The sequence below is a fragment of the Doryrhamphus excisus genome, linkage group LG4, assembly GCF_037039965.1.
Source record: "Doryrhamphus excisus strain RoL-2023G ecotype Guam linkage group LG4, RoL_Dexc_Guam_v1.1, whole genome shotgun sequence".
Taxonomy (NCBI): Eukaryota; Metazoa; Chordata; class Actinopteri; order Syngnathiformes; family Syngnathidae; genus Doryrhamphus; species Doryrhamphus excisus.
The window spans coordinates 6,100,099-6,122,176 of record NC_136360.1 but is presented as its reverse complement, the minus strand read 5'-3'; the positions used below and the strand labels follow the sequence as shown (position 1 = coordinate 6,122,176).

Sequence of the window (22,078 nt, the reverse complement as noted above, 5' to 3'; positions counted from 1 at the left end):
TCATGTGATGCAACAAAAATTAGATGATATTATCCACATTATGGCAGACTTTTAATTTTACATGTGGCAAGTTCGGGCAAGTAGTTCTCACCTTAAGGATTCCCCATGGGCAAGTCATTTTGGTTTTTAATGTAGAGCCCTGGCTTTAGCTTTAGCATCAGTGTTGTGCACAATGCCGATAAACCTTTGTTGCAAACGACTCTTCAATTTGAAGGAGATTTAAGGACTCACACATTATTTACAGTTTAAAGGGATCCCTTGAGTTTATATAAGCTCATAAAGGATCTTATGAATTCTTACAAGTTTGAGTTAGTTGTAAATCACAATAATTTACTGATGATGTCATTTACATTTTGATGTAATTGGGCCTCTTATTGCATCACAGAAAACCCAGACATATTTATTTCCCTTTTTCCCAGCAACCCAGCATGCAAGTCAATGTATTTTTGACCTGATGACACACTACACGATGACGTTTGTTTTGTATAACAACTTTAAAATAACGTGTGAACACAGGTTGAGTGTGTGTGAGATAGGAATCTAAAAGGAATGAAGCAAGGATGTGAGGGTGGCGGTTCATTTCAACCAAACTGTGGTTTCTTATTCTGTCAAAGCACCACCCCAACTAGCCCACACTGTGGGCCAAAAGGGCGACTGTTATAATTCAACTTTTGATAGGATTCATACAGCCTATATATACTGGACTATGCCATAATTCAAAGCTCTTGGACTGGATCTTCTGTCATGTCATTACACTCATCAACCACAAGTCGAGCACAAAATGATCCCACAAGTGTTCAATTAGTGTACTGTAAAAAGAAAGTTTGGAATATAGCGCTTGTACTGGATATGATTCAATTTTGCTGCTGTACCGACTGTAACATTGTGATCGGTGAGTCGCTTGACAGTGACACGGCACACGAGTCACAACGTTGTCACTATCATGGCCTGACAGTTGTCACAGCAGCTTTGTCACGCTGTGAGGAGCCGCCACAGTTCTTCACATGTCATGGCTGACAGCTGGAACCGGCTCACCAGTGTTTCACTTTTATGAATGCCCAGCAAGCTCATCCATCTTGACATACTACACTATATTTATCCCTTGAGGGAAATGAAGTTCATGTAAATCAGTGATTCTCAACTGGTGGGTCATGATCCAAAAGTGGGTGGCAGAGCCGTTTTCAGTGAGTAAAAAAAAAATTGTAATGACTCCATGTCAGTGAATTTATCTTGCATCAGTGCTATTGGCTTGCTATACAACCACAAGGGTATGTTTATGGGTGACTTCAAGCTTGAGTGGGAGGAGAAGGACATTGAGTGTGAACTTAACGTGTTGTCCGTCCAACCCACAGCGAGATATCTCGATATCTGATAGAGAAGATTGTGATATAAAGCGAAAGCTCACATTTTGTTACATGAGGGAATTCCACCCACAATGAAGGCTACCAATTGCAGTATGGAATGGAATGGAATGGAATGGAATGGCCTTTATTGTCATTATACAAGATGTACAACGAGATTGGAGAGCCTCTCCTTTCAGTGCAGTAGTCAAGTTTAAAAAAAGTATATAAAAGTAGAGTAAAAAAGACAATTTAACAAGATATATACAAGATATATACAAGATATCCAAAATATACACATAGTATTGCACAGGAGCATATGCAGGAGCAGACATATTGCAGATATATTAATTTTAGTGCAATGATAAATGGGTCATAGTGCAAATAATGACTGAAAACTATGAGAAAACTATGAGACTGAAAAGAGGGGACCTCCACTGGGAGAGAGTTAGATGTGTGAAGCTTGTGAGGATAATTCAATTTCTATATTTGTGGTGGTGATGATGATGATGAGCTATTTCTATCCTTCACACCCCATCTAACTTATTTCAGCCCCATGTATTCTCACTCCCCCCTTTCTCTTCTTTAATTAAATCAACTATTATGTTACCTACTATGTACTATAATAGATACTATGTACTACTTTGTTACCTGGGCGAGTTACCTGGACCACACAGCTAGGAGACCCGAGTTCGATTCCACCCTCCGGCATCTCTGTGTGGAGTTTGCATGTTCTCTCCGTGCATGGGTTTTCTCCGGGTACTCCGGTTTCCTCCATAGTATTGCACAGGAGCATATGCAGGAGCAGACATATTGCAGATATATTAATTTTAGTGCAATGATAAATGGGTCATAGTGCAAATAATGACTGGTGTATACAGATGAGTAAAGTCACATATGAGTGTATTGTATTGGGTTGTTAAATAAATAAATATGATTGCTAAATATGACACTGCTGTTTAATCTCCAATTCCAGCTACTGACCAGGCAGAGAGGTGCTTGACATTAAACTTCCCTACAAAGGGCTCTATTTTCGTAGACCAGACGTAGCCTATGACGTGCAAATGGGGTGTGGCCAGTGCATTTTGCAATTTTTTGTGAGCAGCCAACTCTTGCGCAGCACGGCGCACCAACGCCCTTGTCCCTCCCACCGGCGCAAAGAGTGGAATAGAGGGAGGAGAGAAGGCGTGAGAGGGTTTAACACAGCCGAGCGTAATCTTAACCAATCAAATGATTGTGCTTCTATGCATTGAGATTGTTAGCTTCTGTTGAGAGTGAACAGTGGCAATTGAAAAGAGAAGGTTCTGGAGACGACTGTTACCTAATAATACCAATAGTTACTTTTATTTCCAATATTCTTGGAGGAAAAAGTCAATGTCAAGCTAGTGTTAAAATTATACATTTTTATGTGTCAATTGATCAATTTAGCTTAAGGTCAAGATTTGTTTACTGTGTACTCCCAAATTCTTTGTCTTTGATCAACATTGCAGCTCTGGGACGAATGTTGTTATTTTGGAGGATGGCGGATAGAGTTCAATAGTGTTTCTCACCTTCTTTTCTCACTCGATGCTGGCATTTGCAACTTACCGTGTCTCCATTGTGGGTTCTTTTGCAGCCATGATCAAAAGAAAAGCAGAGACTTGAGGTGAGAAACACTATTGAATTCAAGAAAAACATATAATAATAAGGTGGTACTTGCCGCCACATCCTGTCCTTGGCAACAACACATGTTCAGTGAAGATAAACATAACCTCAAATGTTCATTTATCCCTTTAATTCATCATTTATATGTATTTATGTACATTTTGAATCGTTTTGCTGTGATGCTAAGTGTGTAATAATAATAATCACAGAGGAAATACAGTATATTCCAATCTGACCCAAACATCCACTTTGATGGAATAAATTGATTAGTGATCAAAGGTCAGTGTGACCTCACAAAACACATTTTCTGACATGACCCACCAGTTGATTGCAGTCACTTTGTACACAAATGTCTATGCGGGAACACTAATGATGCCCTTTACTATTATTAACCCGCTATTACGAAAGGTCATCATATACAGGGAACATATCATGAAGTTTAGACATACATGGAATGTTTTGTATGATGCAGTGACGTTGCTGCAGGCTACAACCACAATAATAAATTCTTCTTCTTTCTCTTTGGGCTTTTCCCTTCAGTAGTCGGCACAGCAAATCAATCTCCTCCATCCAACCCTGTCTACTGCATCTGTTTCTCTCACACCAACTACCCTCATGTCCTCCTTCACTACATCCATAAACCTCCTCTTTGGTCTACCTGGCAGCTCTAAACGCAGCATCCTTCTACCAATATATTCACTATCTCTCCTCTGGACATGTCCCAACCATCTCAGTCTGGTCTCTCTGACTTTATCTCCAAGGCTTCTAACATGTAATGTCCCTCTGATGTAGGAACCAAAAAGGGGGAGCACATCACCCCAATTCTGGCCTCCCTACATTGGTTGCCTGTTCGTTTTAGGATTGATTTTAAGATTTTATTGTTTGTTTTTAAGGCGTTGAATGGGCTGGCCCCCAAATACATCTCAGACCTCATCCAAGTTTACTCTCCAGCTCGGTCACTGAGGTCCGAGGGCCAGCTCCAACTTGTGGTGCCTAAGACGAGACTTAAGACCAGGGGGGACCGAGCCTTTTCTGTGGTCGGCCCCAAACTATGGAACTCTCTGCCCTCCCAAGTAAAAAAGGCCCCCAATATCAAAAGCTTTAAGTCTCGTCTTAAAATCCACTTTTATTCTCTGGCTTTTAGCTCGGAGTGAGTCGTATGGTCCTGTGTCTTTTAGTTCTTCGTTTTTATTGTAAATGGTTCTATTTTTTATACTTTGATTGCTTTGTTTCTTGTTTTTAATATTTTAATATCTATTTTATTATTTTATTTCTTAAATGCTCTTTTAGTTTTGGATTATTACTTTTTATTTTTACTAGTCTGTGCAGCACTTTGGAAACTCTGTTTATAAAATGTGCTATATAAATAAAGTGGATTGGATTGGATTGGATTGATGTACTCGTTCCTGATCCTATCCATCCTGGTCACTCCCAATGAAAACCTCAGCATCCTCAACTCTGCTACTTTCAGTTCTGCTTCCTGTGTTTTCCTCAGTGCCACTGTCTCTAGACCAAACAACATGGCTGGTGTCACCACAGTTTTGTATACCTTTCCTTTCATTTTAGCTGAAACTCTTCTATCACACATCACGCCTGACACTTTTCTCCACCCGTTCCATCCTGCCTGGAACCACACACAAAATGTACACATAAATGTATTGCTAAATTATAACATCTAACTGAAAGTGTTAATCAAGCTGAAATTTTGTGGCAGTTCTTTTACTGGATTTGTTACTATACCCAATAAAGTGGCATGTGAGAGTATATTTTTGGCTGAGGGTAACTTCTATTTTATTATTATTATTTTTATCTCATAGTGTCATACTGTTTTTCCTACCTACATGTTTGTTGTGGCCAAAACATAGTTTGTTACTACTCGTCTGATACAATAAAACACAGAAAACAAATAATCAGCCTGCAAGTGAGAAACGGACACAAGCATGTGGGCCACATAATTCATTTGTGCCAATTGAACAGTGTGTTTTTACTCCCTTGGCTTATTTACATCTACCACTCACTGCTGCCAGGCTCTCGGCTCCAGACAACAAAGCTGTCACAGTTTTTTGGTTTACTTCTGACCCTCCAACACATATAATATAACATATAGTAATATAACAGATGCATTCCCCCTAATCCTAATGACCTAATGAGTATAGTAGATGGATAACAGATACATAGTGGATATAATACATACACAGCATCTCACTTCCACTGCTAAGTAGGACCCACCCAGACCAGGAGATGACAGTGAACTAAACATGACATTTTTAGAACTATCCTCCCTTTGTCGTCATAACAACCAAAGAGCAGCCTCAACTGGTTAATGATCTGAAGAAAAGATGGAGTATGTGTCAGATGACACGACAACAAATTGGAGTGGTTGGAGTTGAAGAAAAAAAAAGCAATAGGGAGATTAAGAGTTGAGGAACAAATGAGACTGAAAAGAGGGGACCTCCACTGGGAGAGAGTTAGATGTGTGAAGCTTGTGAGGATAATTCAATTTCTATATTTGTGGTGGTGATGATGATGATGAGCTATTTCTATCCTTCACACCCCATCTAACTTATTTCAGCCCCATGTATTCTCACTCCCCCCTTTCTCTTCTTTAATTAAATCAACTATTATGTTACCTACTATGTACTATAATAGATACTATGTACTACTTTGTTACCTGGGCGAGTTACCTGGACCACACAGCTAGGAGACCCGAGTTTGATTCCACCCTCCGGCATCTCTGTGTGGAGTTTGCATGTTCTCTCCGTGCATGGGTTTTCTCCGGGTACTCCGGTTTCCTCCCACATTCCAAAAACATGCTAGGTTAATTGGTGACTCCAAATTGTCCATAGGTATGAATGTGAGTGTGAATGGTTGTTTGTCTATATGTGCCCTGTGATTGGCTGGTGACCAGTCCAGGGTGTACCCCGTCTAAAGACACAACCTTTAACTTGGTACATGACAAATGAGCCCAAATACACCTCCGCGATGACAAGTTCATTTCTGAGGAAGCAGAGGGTGAAAGTATGGAGTGGCCTGAACCCAATGAACCACCTGTGGAGCATCCTTAAGCGGCAGGTCGGTGGAAAAGCTAAAGGTGTCAAACGTTCACCCACTCCACCAATGCTGTCATCATGGAAATGCCATGATGAATTCCACACCCAAGAGGATTGAAGCAGTGATTGACAACAATGGTGCTCATACTAAGTATTGACACTTTGTACCTAATTTGGACGCTGTAACAACCTGTACACTGACTACTCTAAAGTATATCCAAGTTTTCATTCCTTGAAAGAATATAATGAGGAATGTCGTCTGTATGAATCGTGAATAGTTACCGTCTGTGTGTATGAATGTGAGTCCATGTTGCTTCAGGTTGCGGGTTTCCTGCCTTCCCATGATGCAGCCTCTTTCTTTGTTCTCCTTTTAACTAGCAGTTGTCACAGCGTGTCCTCCCACATGCAGGGACACGGCCAAAAACAACCAGGAAAAAAAAAAACAAACAAGCAATCCTGCAAGGCATCAAATCACAGCATACACATGCTCATACATGTTTCTTGTTTGCATGTTGTTTAGAATTCTGGCTGCAGCTGGCGCTCACATGAACATCTCAGTGGACCTGAGGACCCTAAGGGCGGTGCGAGTGCTGCGACCCCTCAAACTGGTCTCGGGCATCCCCAGTGAGTATCAAGCATGGCTTCCCCTAACCCATCTTCAATGGATCACTGTGTTTGTGTTTTTTTGTTTTTTTTAGGTCTACAGATAGTCCTGAAGTCTATAATGAAGGCCATGGTTCCACTGCTGCAGATTGGCCTACTGCTATTTTTTGCAATCCTCATGTTTGCCATCATCGGTTTGGAGTTTTACAGCGGCAAACTGCACCACACCTGCAAGCCACAGACTGGAATACTCCGTATGTTTTATAGAATAAATGGAATATAACACAGATAAGCATATACGTACTATATGTAATGCATTGTATAGTTGTACCCAATGAATGGCTAATAAGTGAGTGTACGCATATCATCTCATGCATCATTTTTACGGTTACCACGTATTAAGACACATCCCAAAAGGCATTTCCCATTGAGAGCTAACAACGCATACTTCAGTCATAATGTCATAATGTCACCCGTTTTTAAATACAAAAAAAATGAATCATGCTGCATACATTTTAAAGGGAAGCCAGCAGTGGTGATGAAGAAAAAAAACGAAAGAAATTGACTATTCTTCTTCCGCAACCTGATGGAATGAAAGACACAAAAGGGAGCAATTTGTTGTGGCAGAAGTCATGATTATTGCACATGTTTGGAAAAAAGTAATTTTAGAATTCCTTGCAATAAACAGCATGACTGAGCTCTTTCATGACGGCATCATTTTGTGCATTATATATGTTTGGCCTTCTGGTAGCGATGTTTGCGCAGGATTTTAGGATGTAGCTCCATTGTCATGCGTGAAATTGGATGAAACCAGACCAGCTGTGGTGGCTTTGTAATAAAAAGCAACACTGCTACAATAAGCACTACAAATAGAAGCAAGTCAAAGCAATTTGATGGGCTAAACATGAAGTGCCAAGCTTTTGAATTATGGGGATTACAGTGTTCCCTCGCTACATTGTGGTTCACCTTTTGTACATTTTTTTAACAGCTTATGAACATGTATTGTGTTCTGCATCCTTGTGGTGTATTAGAGTCTTCAATCGGTGCTCTATTCTGTGTGTATTATTATATTTACTTCTGCTACCAGTAGAGTGTTGTATACTAATGTGAGAGTTGAGGACCGGTTCGCCTAAGTATGTGTTACCAGCCACAGTCCTGATTGGCTAAGGGAGAACCCAACCATTGTGTTCTGAGTTCTCAAATGGCTGGGGACCATTGTCAATCAATCTCCTTTGTGCACCACCGCCATGTTTCATATTTGCTAGCAATCATAATTGTATAATTGCTATGGCGGCATTATGGATGGTGGAGTAAATCAGTAACACTAACAACAGAAGCAGTATGTTTTAATAAGGATATAAAAACACTACAGCCGAACAGTGCAGTGACAAAGTGAGTGAATACGATTAGTCATTTAATAATTTCTTGTGTCCAAGTGATTGATGATTAAAATTCAAACTAAATTTGAACTTTAAGAGTTTTTAAACAAGAAATAAATGTGAGAAATTAGTTACTGTAGTTACTGCAGTTACTCTACACAGTATGGTTGATGCACTGCAGCATGAATGCCTGACTCTCAGCATTCACCCATCCTCCACTGAAAAGCAGTATCGGCAATGTTGCAAAATATGACTTTATTTGTCACTTATGCAGTAAACTAGGTATTTTAATGTTTATACAACACACAGCATTTTAGGTAAAGTTTGTACTGATGTTATGTTCATTGCTGAGAACAACACTTTGCATTTATCTTTCCAGAAAACGAGACGGTGGACCCCACGGAGCTGGAGTTCCCGTGTGGCATTCGTCAGTGTCCGTCCAAATACACCTGTAGCGACACGTGGATCGGTCCGAATGATGGCATCACTCAGTTTGACAACATCCTGTTTGCTGTTCTCACCGTCTTCCAGTGCATCACCATGGAGGGATGGACCACTGTGCTCTACAATGTGAGGCTCACTATATGTCGTATTCTACTGCCGCTTGTCTTAAGCTGGGTGCTGATGATGGAAGTGATTTTGGATGAGTGGGCGTGTGCGAGCCCTGCATCTTTCTCTCTCTCTCTCTCAGGCTATCTAGATGTAGACAGAGATGAAACTGCAGAGTGTTATGTCAACACGGTTTGACATTTTTATAACCTGCCTGACTTAAAACCACTTGCAGCACGGTTCAATATTTGACTGTCAATGACGGTAACATTACTGTCTAGTTTCTAAAACCAGAAACTGTGTTTGATTTGTGTTTAGGCCGATGATGCCTTGGGTCCCAGTTGGAACTGGCTCTACTTCATCCCGCTCATCATCATCGGGTCCTTCTTTGTCCTGAACCTGGTGCTGGGAGTCCTCTCTGGGTACACTCACTTGTGTATTTTGCAGAACCTAACTTTTCTATCTAACCCTAAACCTTGTCTCTTCCAAATTCTTTTGTCCTTTGCTCATGCAGGGAGTTTGCCAAAGAGAGGGAGAGGGTGGAAAACCGCAGGGCCTTCATGAAATTGAGGCGCCAGCAGCAGATTGAGCGAGAACTCAACGGTTACCGGGCGTGGATCGACAGGGCAGGTGCTGTCACTCTGTCTCTTCTCTGAGTTATTCTTTTGAGTACAAAGCTGTCCAAGGAGCACACACACACTGCAGCAATCTTGACGGAAATGGGTGTGATGTCATGCTTTTGCGCATGCCGGTTACTTCCCAGCCGCTTTGCCTTCACTTAGCATTTTTTTGGTCATGAACATTCATTCATTCATTCATTTTCTACCGCTTTTTCCTCACGAGGGTCGCGGGGGTGCTGAAGCCTATCCCAGCTGTCTTCGGGCATGAGGCGGGGTACACCCTAGAATAGTCGGCAGCCAATCACAGGCTACATATAGACAAACAACCATTCACACTCACATTCATACCTATGGACCGTAATGAACATACACTTTACATGTTAAATACATTTGTTTTTAAAATCAGTGGTTATAAAATAAATAGTTTGATTTTGGAAACATATCAGTTACTTATTTAAACTTGTTGCTTTCCAGAGGAGGTGATGCTCGCTGAGGAGAATAAGAACCCCGGACCCTCAGCTCTTGATGGTAAGTCAGCTATTCAGTCAGTGATTTTTCTCAATATGAGCATACTTGAGTTTATGTGTGTGCACAGAGAGCACAAATAATTTTTAAATCAAAATTTACAAGCATCATACAGATTTTTTATAATACATACATACAAAGTTGCTGCGTCATATACTGCACTTGTTGCTAGGCAGAATTCATCATGCTGAATCATAACTTCCCTTAAAGAAATATAACATGTCAGCCCCATATGACTGCTTTGTGTTCATCTAAACTACATATTCCACATAAAAATGAGCCTCTATGGCGCAAAGTTAGCCTTGATATGGTTCATGGTGGCGAGATTCCCCACAGGAAGCCAAATGCCGACTCTGCCCCTTCTCCCTCATGACTTTGACCTTTCCTCCCCACTGAAGCAGCAGGACTTTTATTAAATGTTGATTGATTGGCAGCTCTCAGAAGGCTCCCTGAGTGGAGTACAGGCGGTGCCTATGGTGAGAACCCTTCTCTCATCTCTGCTCTCTGCCTCTTCAGCATCACCACACCATTCACCACACACATACTACTTCATGGTCTCAAAGTGAAGTTAAATTATATCGGGATCAGCGGCTGTGATGGGAATAAATGCTTTAATTAAAACGATAGGTGGTGCTCTGCGGTTGCCTTGACAACCGCCCAGTCAGAAATATATTCAATACTTGTATGTATATGCTGCGTGTGTTTTTAGCAAACAGTGTGTGTGTGTGTTTGATTAGTAGCCTATTAAAAAAAACTCTTCAAACAAATATTGAGTGCGAGTAGATTCAACAGCAGTGGTGGGGGCTGGTGGATTAGGAGGGAGTGGGCATGTCAGGACAGGATGAAAGGTAATCATAACCACATCCGGCACGACTGAAAGGTCAAATCACACTCATCACGCTCACTGCGGCATGTCGAGTGCTGAAACTGAATACGTTTCCAAACAATTGCATGGTCCGCCAAAGCCGCCTCGGAGCATGGTTTGCTATGACAGACATCATCAAGTAGCATTGAGCTGTTTGGGTCGTCAACTGAACATGAAGGGACTGTTGCTTTGTCTCATTCGACTGCTTAACTTTGCCTTTCAGATAAGACTTGGCTGACATTAGCTTTTTATGTGTATGAGCTTGGTCGCATTGTCTTGGTGGTTGATTTGCATCTTCTGATAATGCACGTGCGTACTAGGGGTGCAACGGTACAGGTAACACATACGGTCCACATCTTGGTATTTAGCCTATGGTTTTGGTCTAGTTTCCGTCCATAATTTTTTTGTGTGAACCTTTTATTGAATAATTTTGAAAATTTGTGGGCTGATAATTCTCCAATAAATAACATTATCAAATAAAAAAATTAAATATTGAAATAGCATACAGACAAATCAAAGATTTGAAGACAAATCCATGCAGATCAGGATATAATACTATAAGCTATGGTAATATAAGGTTTGTTATAGGTGACAAAGTAACTAGTGTATTCTATTCATCCATTTTCTATAACGCTTATCCTCAACGAGCATCGTGGGCATGCTGGAACCTATCCCAGCTGTCTTCGGGCGAGAGGCAGGGTACACCCTGGACTGGTTGCCAGCCAATCACAGGGCACATATAGACAAACAACCATTCACACTCACATTCATACCTATGGACAGTTTGGAGTTGCCAATTAACCTAGCATGTTTTTGGAATGTGGGAGGAAACCGGAGTACCTGGAGAAAACCCACGCATGCACGGGGAGAACATGCAAACTGTGTGGCCTGCACGCTAACCACTACTAGTGTAATATTATATTTAAATCATAATAACTTTTACTTTTAGAATGTGCGAGCCAGTAAAGAACAACCTGTGGTCCAAAAATGGCCCCGGTGCCACACATTGAAAGCTCCTGGTTTACAGTGAGTTTTTTTAAGGGAGGTGACTGTGCAACAGTAAGAGTTTCAACATGGGGATAATTACTGTATATTCGGGACTATAAGTTGCACTTTTTTCATGGTTTGGCTGGTCCTGTGACTTGTACTCCGGAGCGACTTATATATATGTTTTTTTTTCCCACACTGACAGCCATGAGACGGCGCTCCAGGCTTGAGTGCCAATATCTGCTACTCCTATCACGCCTGTACCACTGAAAATGTATAAAGTAAACATCAACTTATACAGACAACTCTGCAGATTACAAGGTCCAAGTAAAGTAGTTCCACCTATTCACGTTACGGTAACAGACCATTTTATTGTCATAAAAATAACTGCTGTGCAGCTGTTGTTGCCTATGCAGTCTAATATATAGTATACTCTGTCGCCAATGCCTCATCTTTTCATCCGCTTTTTGGCAGACTGGAAATGGGACATTATATAGCTCTACAGCTTTTCATGCACACACACACACACACAGTGCAAAATATATTTCAAGTCTGCAACCATATGAGCTTATTGTCCTGTGCAAGGCGGACCGAGCAGTCTGGTATTTGACAGTGTATCGTTGCATCCTTTGTGCATACCGCCTCGTTTTGCATGAAAGTGCTCGGAGAGATGGTTGATCATGTGACACACTTGTCATATGGCTTTGCTAATAGATTATCTTATTGGAATTTCATCATGAGTCAAATTGTTCTCACTGGAGTTTAAGAGGGAATTGCAGCAAACTCGAACCCTTGTACTCGATATGAATAATAAATCATACACTTCTGTCTCAATTTAACAAAAGTTACAAAACAACGTGCTATCGCTTTGGTCCAGCCACTGTATAATGTAGCAGTTTCTGCAATCTGGCAGAAGTAAAGCAGTGGACCTTAATGGTGGGGCATCAAGCATGAAGGTAGGCTCCTGGTATGGACTTGTTGCTAGGCAGAGTTCATGGTGCTAATTCATAACTGCCCTCTCCATCAGGCCAATGAAATGGTCTACACCAGGGGTCTCAAACATGCGGCCCGCGGGCCAAATGTGGCCCGCAGGACACTAGTTTGAGGCCCCCGCCTTGATATGAAAGTTTAATGTTAGTGCGGCCCGCGCAAGTTTGATATGGATGCTGTATGGTATCATGTACTCGGAAAAAATTATTACGTTTGATTAATGTTCATGTTAAAGGTTAAATAACTGTTAATAGTCATCCTCCCTATCCGTGTGGAAGTGGTAATTTTTTTGGCTATTTAAGTTTAAAGGAAATAACTTGAAGGCTACCGTTTAGGTCGCTAGCTCTCTAGTTTGCGAGTTAGCATGTGTCTCAAGACCCTGCAGTTGCGCAATATGTTGTAAATAAAAAAAGTATAAATGTGACTATAGTCGTGTTTTGTCATGTCTACAGGACTCTAATAATGCTTTGTTCATTTTAATCTGAAAAAAAGAATTTGTCTACCCACCAACTACATGTGGTTTCTTAAGTTTTTATTATTTAGTGTTTTATTATTATTATATTTATTTATTACTGATTGATTGATTTTCTTTATTCTTGATTTGTTTATTTATTTTTCATATTATTTTGAGTAGAAAAATAAAAATTAAGATATTTGAGAACAGTGGAATGTTTTATCAGAGCTTTTCTTGTAGAAAATCAGAACAAATTCAAAGTTTATTAATTTTTCTGTTTTTAATAAATGCGTTTTTTTTGTTTTTTTTTGGAAAACCTGATGCGGCCCAGCCTCGCCCAGACCCTAGCTCCAGTGGCCCCCAAGTAAATTGAGTTTGAGACCCCTGGTCTACACCCATTAGGGTAGCTTATACACTTATTCCACAGTTGAAGCAAAGTGAATTGGACAATGGAGACACTGCTCTGTATTAAATATGGATTTAATATTAGAAAAGTGACAACTGGTTGTGATCCAATCACAATGGCAGTGTCCACTTACTGTACCTATGGGTTCAAGTGAGTGCATTCAATGCCAGTACTGTTTATTTCTGTTGATCCTGCTCTATATGAAGTGCTGAAGAGAGCCACCACCATAAAGAGGAGAGGCATGGATACGACCCACCACGGGCCACCGGGGGAGGAACAATATAGTGACATTTCCTCAGTGGGTGAGTGGAAGTTTTGTGAGGTGACCATGACACCGCATGCTTCTCAGTCTCTCAATAGCAGAACACCGCTGGTTCTTTCTCTCTTGGCTCCTTCAAGGCCTCCCCATTGCGAGAGGGAGCATCAGAAGCACCCGGCGAGGTCCCGCCGCTTATTTCCGCCGCAAGGAACGGCTGCTGCGCATCTCTATCCGCCGCGTGGTGAAGACCCACACCTTCTACTGGACAGTGCTGGGCTTGGTGGCTCTCAACACACTGTGTGTGTCCATTGTTCATCACAATCAGCCCCTCTGGCTTTCCAACTTCCTGTGTGAGTCACTTTCCCCATCACTGTTCAATGACTCTATAATATGTTTTTTAATACCAGTCTGTTGCGCTCCAGACTATGCAGAGTTCTTGTTCCTCGCTCTGTTCTTGACAGAGATGTTTCTGAAGATGTACAGCCTTGGTCCACGCCTGTACTTCCACTCGTCTTTCAACTGCTTCGACTGCAGCGTCAGTGCGATCTCCTTCTTTACAGCTGGAATATACACTCTATTTAACTTACAGTACATTTCCTGTCCTTACACAGGTGATTGTTGGCAGTATCTTTGAAGTGCTGTGGGGGTTCTTCAGGCCAGGCACTTCTTTTGGCATTAGTGTCCTGCGTGCTCTTCGTCTGCTGAGGATCTTCAAGATCACCAAGTTAGTGCTGCTTTTAAAAGAAGAGACCTTTTACTTGTGACTCGTCCTCTATATTATATCTATGTTATCTCCTGTGAAGGTATTGGGCGTCTCTGAGAAACCTGGTTGTGTCGCTGATGAATTCCATGAAGTCCATCATCTCCCTCATCTTCCTCCTCTTCCTCTTCATTGTTGTCTTTGCTCTACTGGGTATGCAGCTCTTTGGTGGCAGGTAAGAAGATCAAAACTTTGTGTCCCTGAGTGTGTACTATTATTTACTATTATTTATGAATCATTTGTATTAATAGTAGAGTGGAAGTTCAGTTTTCGCCATGAATCTGCTCTAAAAGGTCAGACGAAAAATGAATCATATCAAAGCCAAATATATTTTTCCCATGAGAGATAATGCAAATTCATTTAATCCAGCCCAGACACCTAATAATGATTATAGTTTCACATGCATGATTGATTAAAATGGGTAATATTTAATAGTTAATATTTACTTTAGTTGGGAATTCCTATTGCAATGACTGGGATGCCCTCAACTTTAAATAGCTCTATACTTATTTGAACGTTATTACATACAAACATACACCATCATACATACATTACATACATACTGGCCTAGCTCTGCGTCTGTAATGTGTTCCCCTTACACCGTTCCCCCTGCAACCTATTATACAAGGAACATTTACTTTCTAATCCTATTTCAACAGACTGTACTTTCGTATCAAAGTTCTGGCAACTTCGTTTTATGGTTTATTTTGCAGCCTTACTCTAGCACAGACTGCCTGAAAAGTCAGAAATACGCAGTATGCTTGAATGCCTCATCCGCACAGGGCGTACAGTACTTATTATGAGGAAGAAAGCAGGCAGATATGTGGTTGGTCATCATTCCGTGTGTGTTCTATGAACAAATATCATCTTTATTATGGGTGTGTGGGAGGTCACACACACATAATAAAGATGATGTATTGTGTCTCAACTCTTAAAGAGCCACTATCCATTTTTCATATCACCAATATGTGGATGCTGTGTTCGGGCACTTGAATGATATGACAACAAAACAAAGAAACAAAAAATCCATTACTTAAGTAAAATAAAAAATAATCCAAACAGGCAGTATACAACCAGTTATTAAAAACAAAAACACACACTAAGTCTGTCCGCAGGACCTGCTACCTTCATTTCAAACACACCGATAAGATATTAATTTAAAAAAGGTGATTGATTGCTTTATATGGGGAACAAATTTAGATTATCACAGCCAGGTAACCTGGAATAAAATGAGTAAAGACACATTGAGTCAACAAACAACAGGACAGATAATAAGTAATGACAATAACATGAACAAAAAAAACAACAAAAGAACAATGTTATTTCAATTGATTATCTCCTACTGAGATAAATTGTGAATATACTGTATTACGTCCTATATTTTCTTTCCCTGTCTCCACCAACCGAGACAAAGAGACTGTATGACTGACAAAAGGGCTCACACTGTTCATGCCGTTGTTCTGTGGAACAGATGCGCCAAGTGCTGTAACTGCCTGTTTGGAGGTGAGAGACGAGGAAAACAGGCAGGAAGACACATATCGCAATATCGTTGTCCCTCGGTTAATTGTTTCCAGACCCAACCTGATAAGTGAATTTCAGCAACGGAGTATTCAATATTAATGAATGGAATAGATTTAGAGCACAGAAAACCAGTTCATGACCTTCTAAATACAGTTTTTACCATCGTAGAGCCCTGTAGACATTAAATAGCACCCCTATAGTCATTTTTGCAGTCCTATCATTTGTTTGTGATTTCTGATGTGCAGGCTACAGGATCACTGCAGGGACATATAGCATATAGCAAGCTACTGAGCTAACTAGTTAGCCTCCAAATTATTTGTTCTAAACGTCTCCCAAGATCTTGTAGCACTCCCAACTTATCTAAAAATGTCAGTAGGGTTGTTTTTGAGGTTTAGTACTTTCTGTGATTCTAAATGTCTTTGTTTTTGGTGTCAGGTTCATCTTTAAGGACTACACACCGACAAACTTTGACACCTTTCCTGCGGCCATCATGACCGTCTTTCAGGTCTGCTCATCAGAGTTATTTGAGCTCATAACTGAGCAAATATGACAATGCAGTATCTACTCTAGTGAGTTCACTTCTCACATTTGATAGCCATTTTGAATACAATATCTACTCAAGTGACAATACTATAGAAATGACAGCATGTCAATACTATAGAAATGATAGCTTGATCCGCAGTATATATTTATTATCCGCTGAAAATGACTCAAGACATAGCCATTATCGTCTGAGTAGCTGTAAACAGTATAATATTTTCCATTGTGATGATATACTGTAATAAAAATAGTTGCTCGATGGTGAGGGGTGAACTGACTTTTCTGAGCTACTATATGTATTTGTCAATATGTCCATAGCATACAGCAACATTGTGACTTTATGGGTGTTTTTGTTTGTCAGATCCTGACTGGGGAAGACTGGAATGAGGTGATGTACAATGGCATTCGTTCTCAAGGAGGAGTCAAGACTGGCATGTGGTCTTCTATATATTTCATAGTCCTCACCTTGTTTGGAAACTGTATCCTTCATTGTTTTACTCTACAGGCTAGTTTGTGGCTCCAACATCACATATACAGATATGAGATATTATCTGTGAGTCACCACCAGAATTTTGGTTCGGAAATTTCTCAGGTTTGATCCTTGATACAAAAATGTTGGGTTCAGTGTTATTTCATGAAAGTAACAAAAGTCCATAACTAGATAGTACCATTTGAATTTTGTCCTTAACTCCGAATTTACCAGACACTCTGCTTAATGTCTTCTTGGCCATTGCTGTAGATAACCTTGCTAATGCACAGGAGCTCACTAAGGTAAAGGTCGATACATACGGTGGAATGTTCCTCAATCAGGTTTTAACGAAAAGGACTTGGCAACTCAGGATGCAAAAATACAACATTCTGGTTTGTGATCCATACTAATCCCAGTAAGGTATAGGATCTGACTCACAACAAACAACCAGACAAAGACAAGATAGAAACCCGGGAACTAGATACACGGACTAATTACAATAACAAGACACACCTGAAGTAGACACGGGAGGGGAGGAGAGAGCTGATTGGAGGAAACACAACACTAACAGAACGTGACAGAAAGGATTCCGACTCAACCACCTGCACTTGAAGGTGATATCATATATATATATAGTGGCAGTTAGTCCCAAGGTCACATGGACTTGGGGAAAGAAATGCTTGTAGAGACGGATAGCTGTAATGATGAGTCGAAGGTCATGGTCAAAAAAGGACATCCCAGAACATTGTACCTCGTGGTAGCCACATTCATTCATTCATTAATTTTCTACCGTCGCGGGGGGTGCTGGAGCCTCTTTGGGCGAGAGGCGGGGTACACCCTGGACTGGTTGCCAGCCAATCACAGGGCACATATAGAACAACCATTCACACTCACATTCATACCTATGGACAATTTGGAGTCACCAATTAACCTAGCATGTTTTTGGAATGTGGGAGGAAACCGGAGTACCCGGAGAAAACCCACGCATGCACGGGGAGAACATGCAAACACCACACAGAGATGGCCAAGGGTGGAATTGAACATTGGTCTCCTAGCTGTGAGGTCTGTGTGCTAACCACTTGACCGCCGTGCCGCCTGGTCGCCATCCAAATTCCAACGATTGAAGAGAGCAAGAACTGTCCAACTGCTGAACGTTTTCCTTCAATATTCTGTCCAGGTTAAAAACCGTTTTGAAGGGCTTGTTGATGAAGGGAGTGAGACGGGGATACAGTGAGAGACATTCTCTCAAAACAGACTATTGGTAATGATGGGAAAATAAACAGAAGGTTAGAGGGAGCGTTAGACAATCAAATTAAAATGATTTGTATTGAAGCAAACAATGGATGGTTGAATGATCAGTGTAGAGAAATACAAGGTCATGGCGTGTACAGGAATCAAAAATCAAATCAAATCAACTTTATTTGTATAGCACTGTTCCTGCAAAAGACATGCAACACAAAGTGCTTTCCAGAATTAAAACAATTACCACAATTAAAAGGAAAAAACAAAGAATCACACACAGTAGGGAGACATGGCATGGCACTGAGGATCAAGGAAACGCCACCTTTGGGGCCGTCCACACTGGGAGGAGCCGCAGGTCGTGCCATCGGGGGACCAGCACCCGGACCCCCCGACTCCGACAGACGGACGGACCCCCACATTAAAGGGAGGAACCCCCAGCCGGCCGGGTCGAAGGGACCCAAGCATGGCACCCCCTCAGCAGACCCGACACAGCCCCCAGTGTGGGGAACCCCCCTGAGGAAACACAGGAGTTAAAGGCTGAAGACTAAGAGCATAAAATAGGACTAAAAAGATAAAAACATAAGAAAAGTTTAAAAATATTAGTTAAAAGGAGGATTGATGAGATCTCCGGCAGAAAGGAACGCTGTTCAAGTTATGTGAAGATCTTTGAAAATGAAAAATGTCCACACAATCCTCAAGAAACATTGTTTTAGAGCAGGGTTGTCCAACTCTAGGGATTGTCTAGTGTAATTCAATAACCAATCATCGGGTTGCCATGTTCATTCTCTCTCTCAGGACGAAGAGGAAGCAGAGGCCGCCTTCAACCAGAAGCATGCTCTCCAGAAAGCCAAAGAGGTCGGCCCGTTGTCCTCCTTCATGTCCTCAGAGTAAGTCCTCCCTGGTCCGACCTCCTCATCTCCTCCTCCTTCCTCTTACTTCACCTCCCTCACTCCCTCCAGTCAGTGTCTAGAAGTAATCTACAGTTGCCTGAGCCCATCTTCAGTCTGAGGAAGTAGATTTGAATTACTCATAAAGCCATCAAGCGTTTTAGTTTAGTGCAGAAATATTGATAAAGGGTGTACACGACTGTGTGTTTTTGCATCCTTCTCCTTGCACCCTAATTTGAGTCTTTAAATCTCCTTGCTTGTTCAGACAAATGGCATGTTGATATTGTTGTCATAGAGACGGGTTTACTCAAATTACCATGGGCTTGAAGGAGCAACATTGTTGCCAGGAGAGATTATTGTGTAATGTAAGGTAAATAAGGTGACTGCGAACTTCATTTAGCCACTCACTTGTGGAACACTGGTTAAAAAAGGCACATTCTTTACTGTTGCATCAAGGCACCTTTACATTTGAATATGTCTTGCTTTAATTGTGACATAAGCGCATGTATTGAGTTGCATTCATTTTAGTCCGTTATTGATGACTCTCCACTAGCTTCATTGATACTGCCTTTAAAGTGAACAAGTGTTGGCTTTTAGCTTTCATTTCTTGCATTAACAATTTAGAGGACAGACTTTTCTAACTTGTGGAGGGTATTGTGTGAGGTGGTGCATGTGCATGCAAAGGGTCGTGGCCTGCCTCTAATCTATATGCACGTACAAGTTTGTGGGCACGTTGAAAGGTCTTGAAACAAGTTGAATCACTGAAATGGAACAGCACAGGATGGAGAAAAAAGAAATCAGAAATCAGTATTCATAAAGGATGCTCTGAACTTCAAGGCGTTCTTATCTCATTTTCGTAGCCAGTGCACGGCTGACCTGGAGAAAACTTGCATGCCAACAGAAGATAACAATAAAAATATGCAGCATGCCGGAGGCTGATAAATTCTGTGCATGCATCTGGTCCGCATGATTGCTGTTTATAGGAATACATATAGTATATACAGGTATATATACCTGTGAGTGTATGTGTCTATATATATATATCTATATATAAATATATATATATTAGGGATGTTCCGATCAGGATTTTATGCTGCCGATCCTGATAATCTATCAGTGAAATCGACCGATACCAAAATACAGATCACCTACATGCAGTGCATAAGCTTAAATGTACGACTGGCTATATTTGGGACCACCAAGGTGTTTTCTGGTCAGAGCTACTTTTACAAAATGAAAATGGCTAATAGATACTTTTTTGTACAAAATTGTCACGGTCGGTAACGAGAGCTTTGCGGTGCGACCCCAGGATGCAGAGAACGGGACCAAATGCAGGTAAAGATGAATTTAATGCTTATAATAGCAGCAGCAGGATACAACAACTCAAGACGTAGACGGACAAACTATAATGATCCCACACAGGGAGAAGCACACACCTGAACTAAATACACACAGAAATTAGGGACAGGTGTGGGTGACTATGGCAACTAAGGCAGACACAGGAAAACAGGAAGTCATATACAAAATAAGAGCGTGCAAAACGGAAACCAAAGCCCAGACAGGAAACTCAAACTGTCACTTGGGAACCCACACAGGGCGTGACAAAAATGCCGGCACTCGTCCGTCAGCTTGGCATCACTGCTGAAATCAGCGTGCACAACACGTTTTTGAAGCGTTTCACCGCGGAGTCCTGTCGTGCACCCACCGCGGAGTCCTGTCGTGCACCCACTGCGGACTCAGAAGTGCTTTCAGAAGGCACGCACGTCATTCAGCTTCATACAAGTTCCTCCTGCACTAAAAGTGCTACATAATGTCTGCATGCTCACACTTGCAAGTGCAACGGGTTGGGATCGGGGCTTTACAGCCGCTGCCTGATGGATGATCACATCACAAGCCTCGAACTCACCACACCCTACCGAATGCTGCCTCCCAAATGCTGCACCAATGTAAAGCTTTTCAAATCGCCACCCCGGGGAGACATTTCTGAGCAACGTTTTGCAGGGTGCAAAACTTGACTCTCACAAAGACAGGAAGTCCCACACACAGCAGATCGGCAGAGGGGGTTGGCATTTTAAAGCAAGTATGAACCGATATTGATGGATCAGAGCACCCCTAATATACATATAAATATATATATTATGACATAAATTGCTCTCTGACTTTGTCAGAGTTTGAACTGCTCTCCTATTGTGCTGCTTATATTTGAATTCATTAAGTTGACCAAGCATGACATGAACGAATGCATCAGTGCTTGGAGGTTGTGTAGCTACAAGCCTTTTACACATAGACACCTTCCTATGTTCTCTGTGATTTGTCTGTTTGTGTGTGCTCATCATATAACTGTGACAAAATAACTCGAGATGTCCTCTGATTGTTGTGCTGTTTAAGAATGTCTTCTAATAGGTCTGATTCAACAACCATCTTGTTTGTCAATGTGCCGCTTGGCTTCAATGGAGACACACACCAAAGAGTCGAGTTAGCCTTTTAATTAATTAATTAATTAAGATCGCTAATGTGGACTCAAATCTGTATAATTAATCAAATGTTAATGATGGTACTAGATAACTTACTCTGGAGGTCACCGGGGTTACAGGGTGGGTGTCGTCAGCCTGCTGCAGATGAGTAGATGAAACCTCATTTCTAATGGGGTGAAGCTAAACTGCTAAACTCGGGACCCGATAAACAAACTTTCACCATAATGAGGAGACAGACACAGACCGTGGGGGTACAGGACCCCCCTCAGCCATTACTTGAGCGACTCCATTGACCACCCCAAGGTGGACCAGTGTTCCATCACCTAGATATTCCATCCATAAATGTTACCAACAGAATCGGTGATAAAGCTCTGACAAAGTCATTGTCACCACCTGTTGGTTTACATGTAGAAATCTCTCGTGCCCGAATATAAGACGACCTGTATTCATTCATTCATTTTCTATCGCTTTTTCCTCACGAGGGTCCCGGGGGGTGCTGGAGCCTATCCCAGCT

The 22,078-nt window shown here is 41.4% G+C and overlaps 1 protein-coding gene across 1 annotated transcript in view; it reads left to right on the top strand.

Moving 5' to 3' along the window:
* The window catches only part of cacna1ea (calcium channel, voltage-dependent, R type, alpha 1E subunit a), an 85,284-nt gene that overhangs the window by 37,050 nt on the left and 26,156 nt on the right, over nt 1-22,078 (top strand). The window contains exons 6-21 of the mRNA XM_078790045.1: nt 6,555-6,658; nt 6,733-6,891; nt 8,396-8,586; nt 8,884-8,987; nt 9,080-9,195; nt 9,660-9,713; nt 10,145-10,186; nt 13,619-13,714; nt 13,812-14,021; nt 14,094-14,206; nt 14,283-14,395; nt 14,475-14,606; nt 16,388-16,457; nt 16,854-16,971; nt 17,196-17,263; nt 18,999-19,090. Coding sequence (XP_078646171.1) covers nt 6,555-6,658; nt 6,733-6,891; nt 8,396-8,586; nt 8,884-8,987; nt 9,080-9,195; nt 9,660-9,713; nt 10,145-10,186; nt 13,619-13,714; nt 13,812-14,021; nt 14,094-14,206; nt 14,283-14,395; nt 14,475-14,606; nt 16,388-16,457; nt 16,854-16,971; nt 17,196-17,263; nt 18,999-19,090 — 1,782 coding nt within the window. The remainder of the gene's footprint in view (nt 1-6,554; nt 6,659-6,732; nt 6,892-8,395; nt 8,587-8,883; nt 8,988-9,079; nt 9,196-9,659; nt 9,714-10,144; nt 10,187-13,618; nt 13,715-13,811; nt 14,022-14,093; nt 14,207-14,282; nt 14,396-14,474; nt 14,607-16,387; nt 16,458-16,853; nt 16,972-17,195; nt 17,264-18,998; nt 19,091-22,078) is intronic.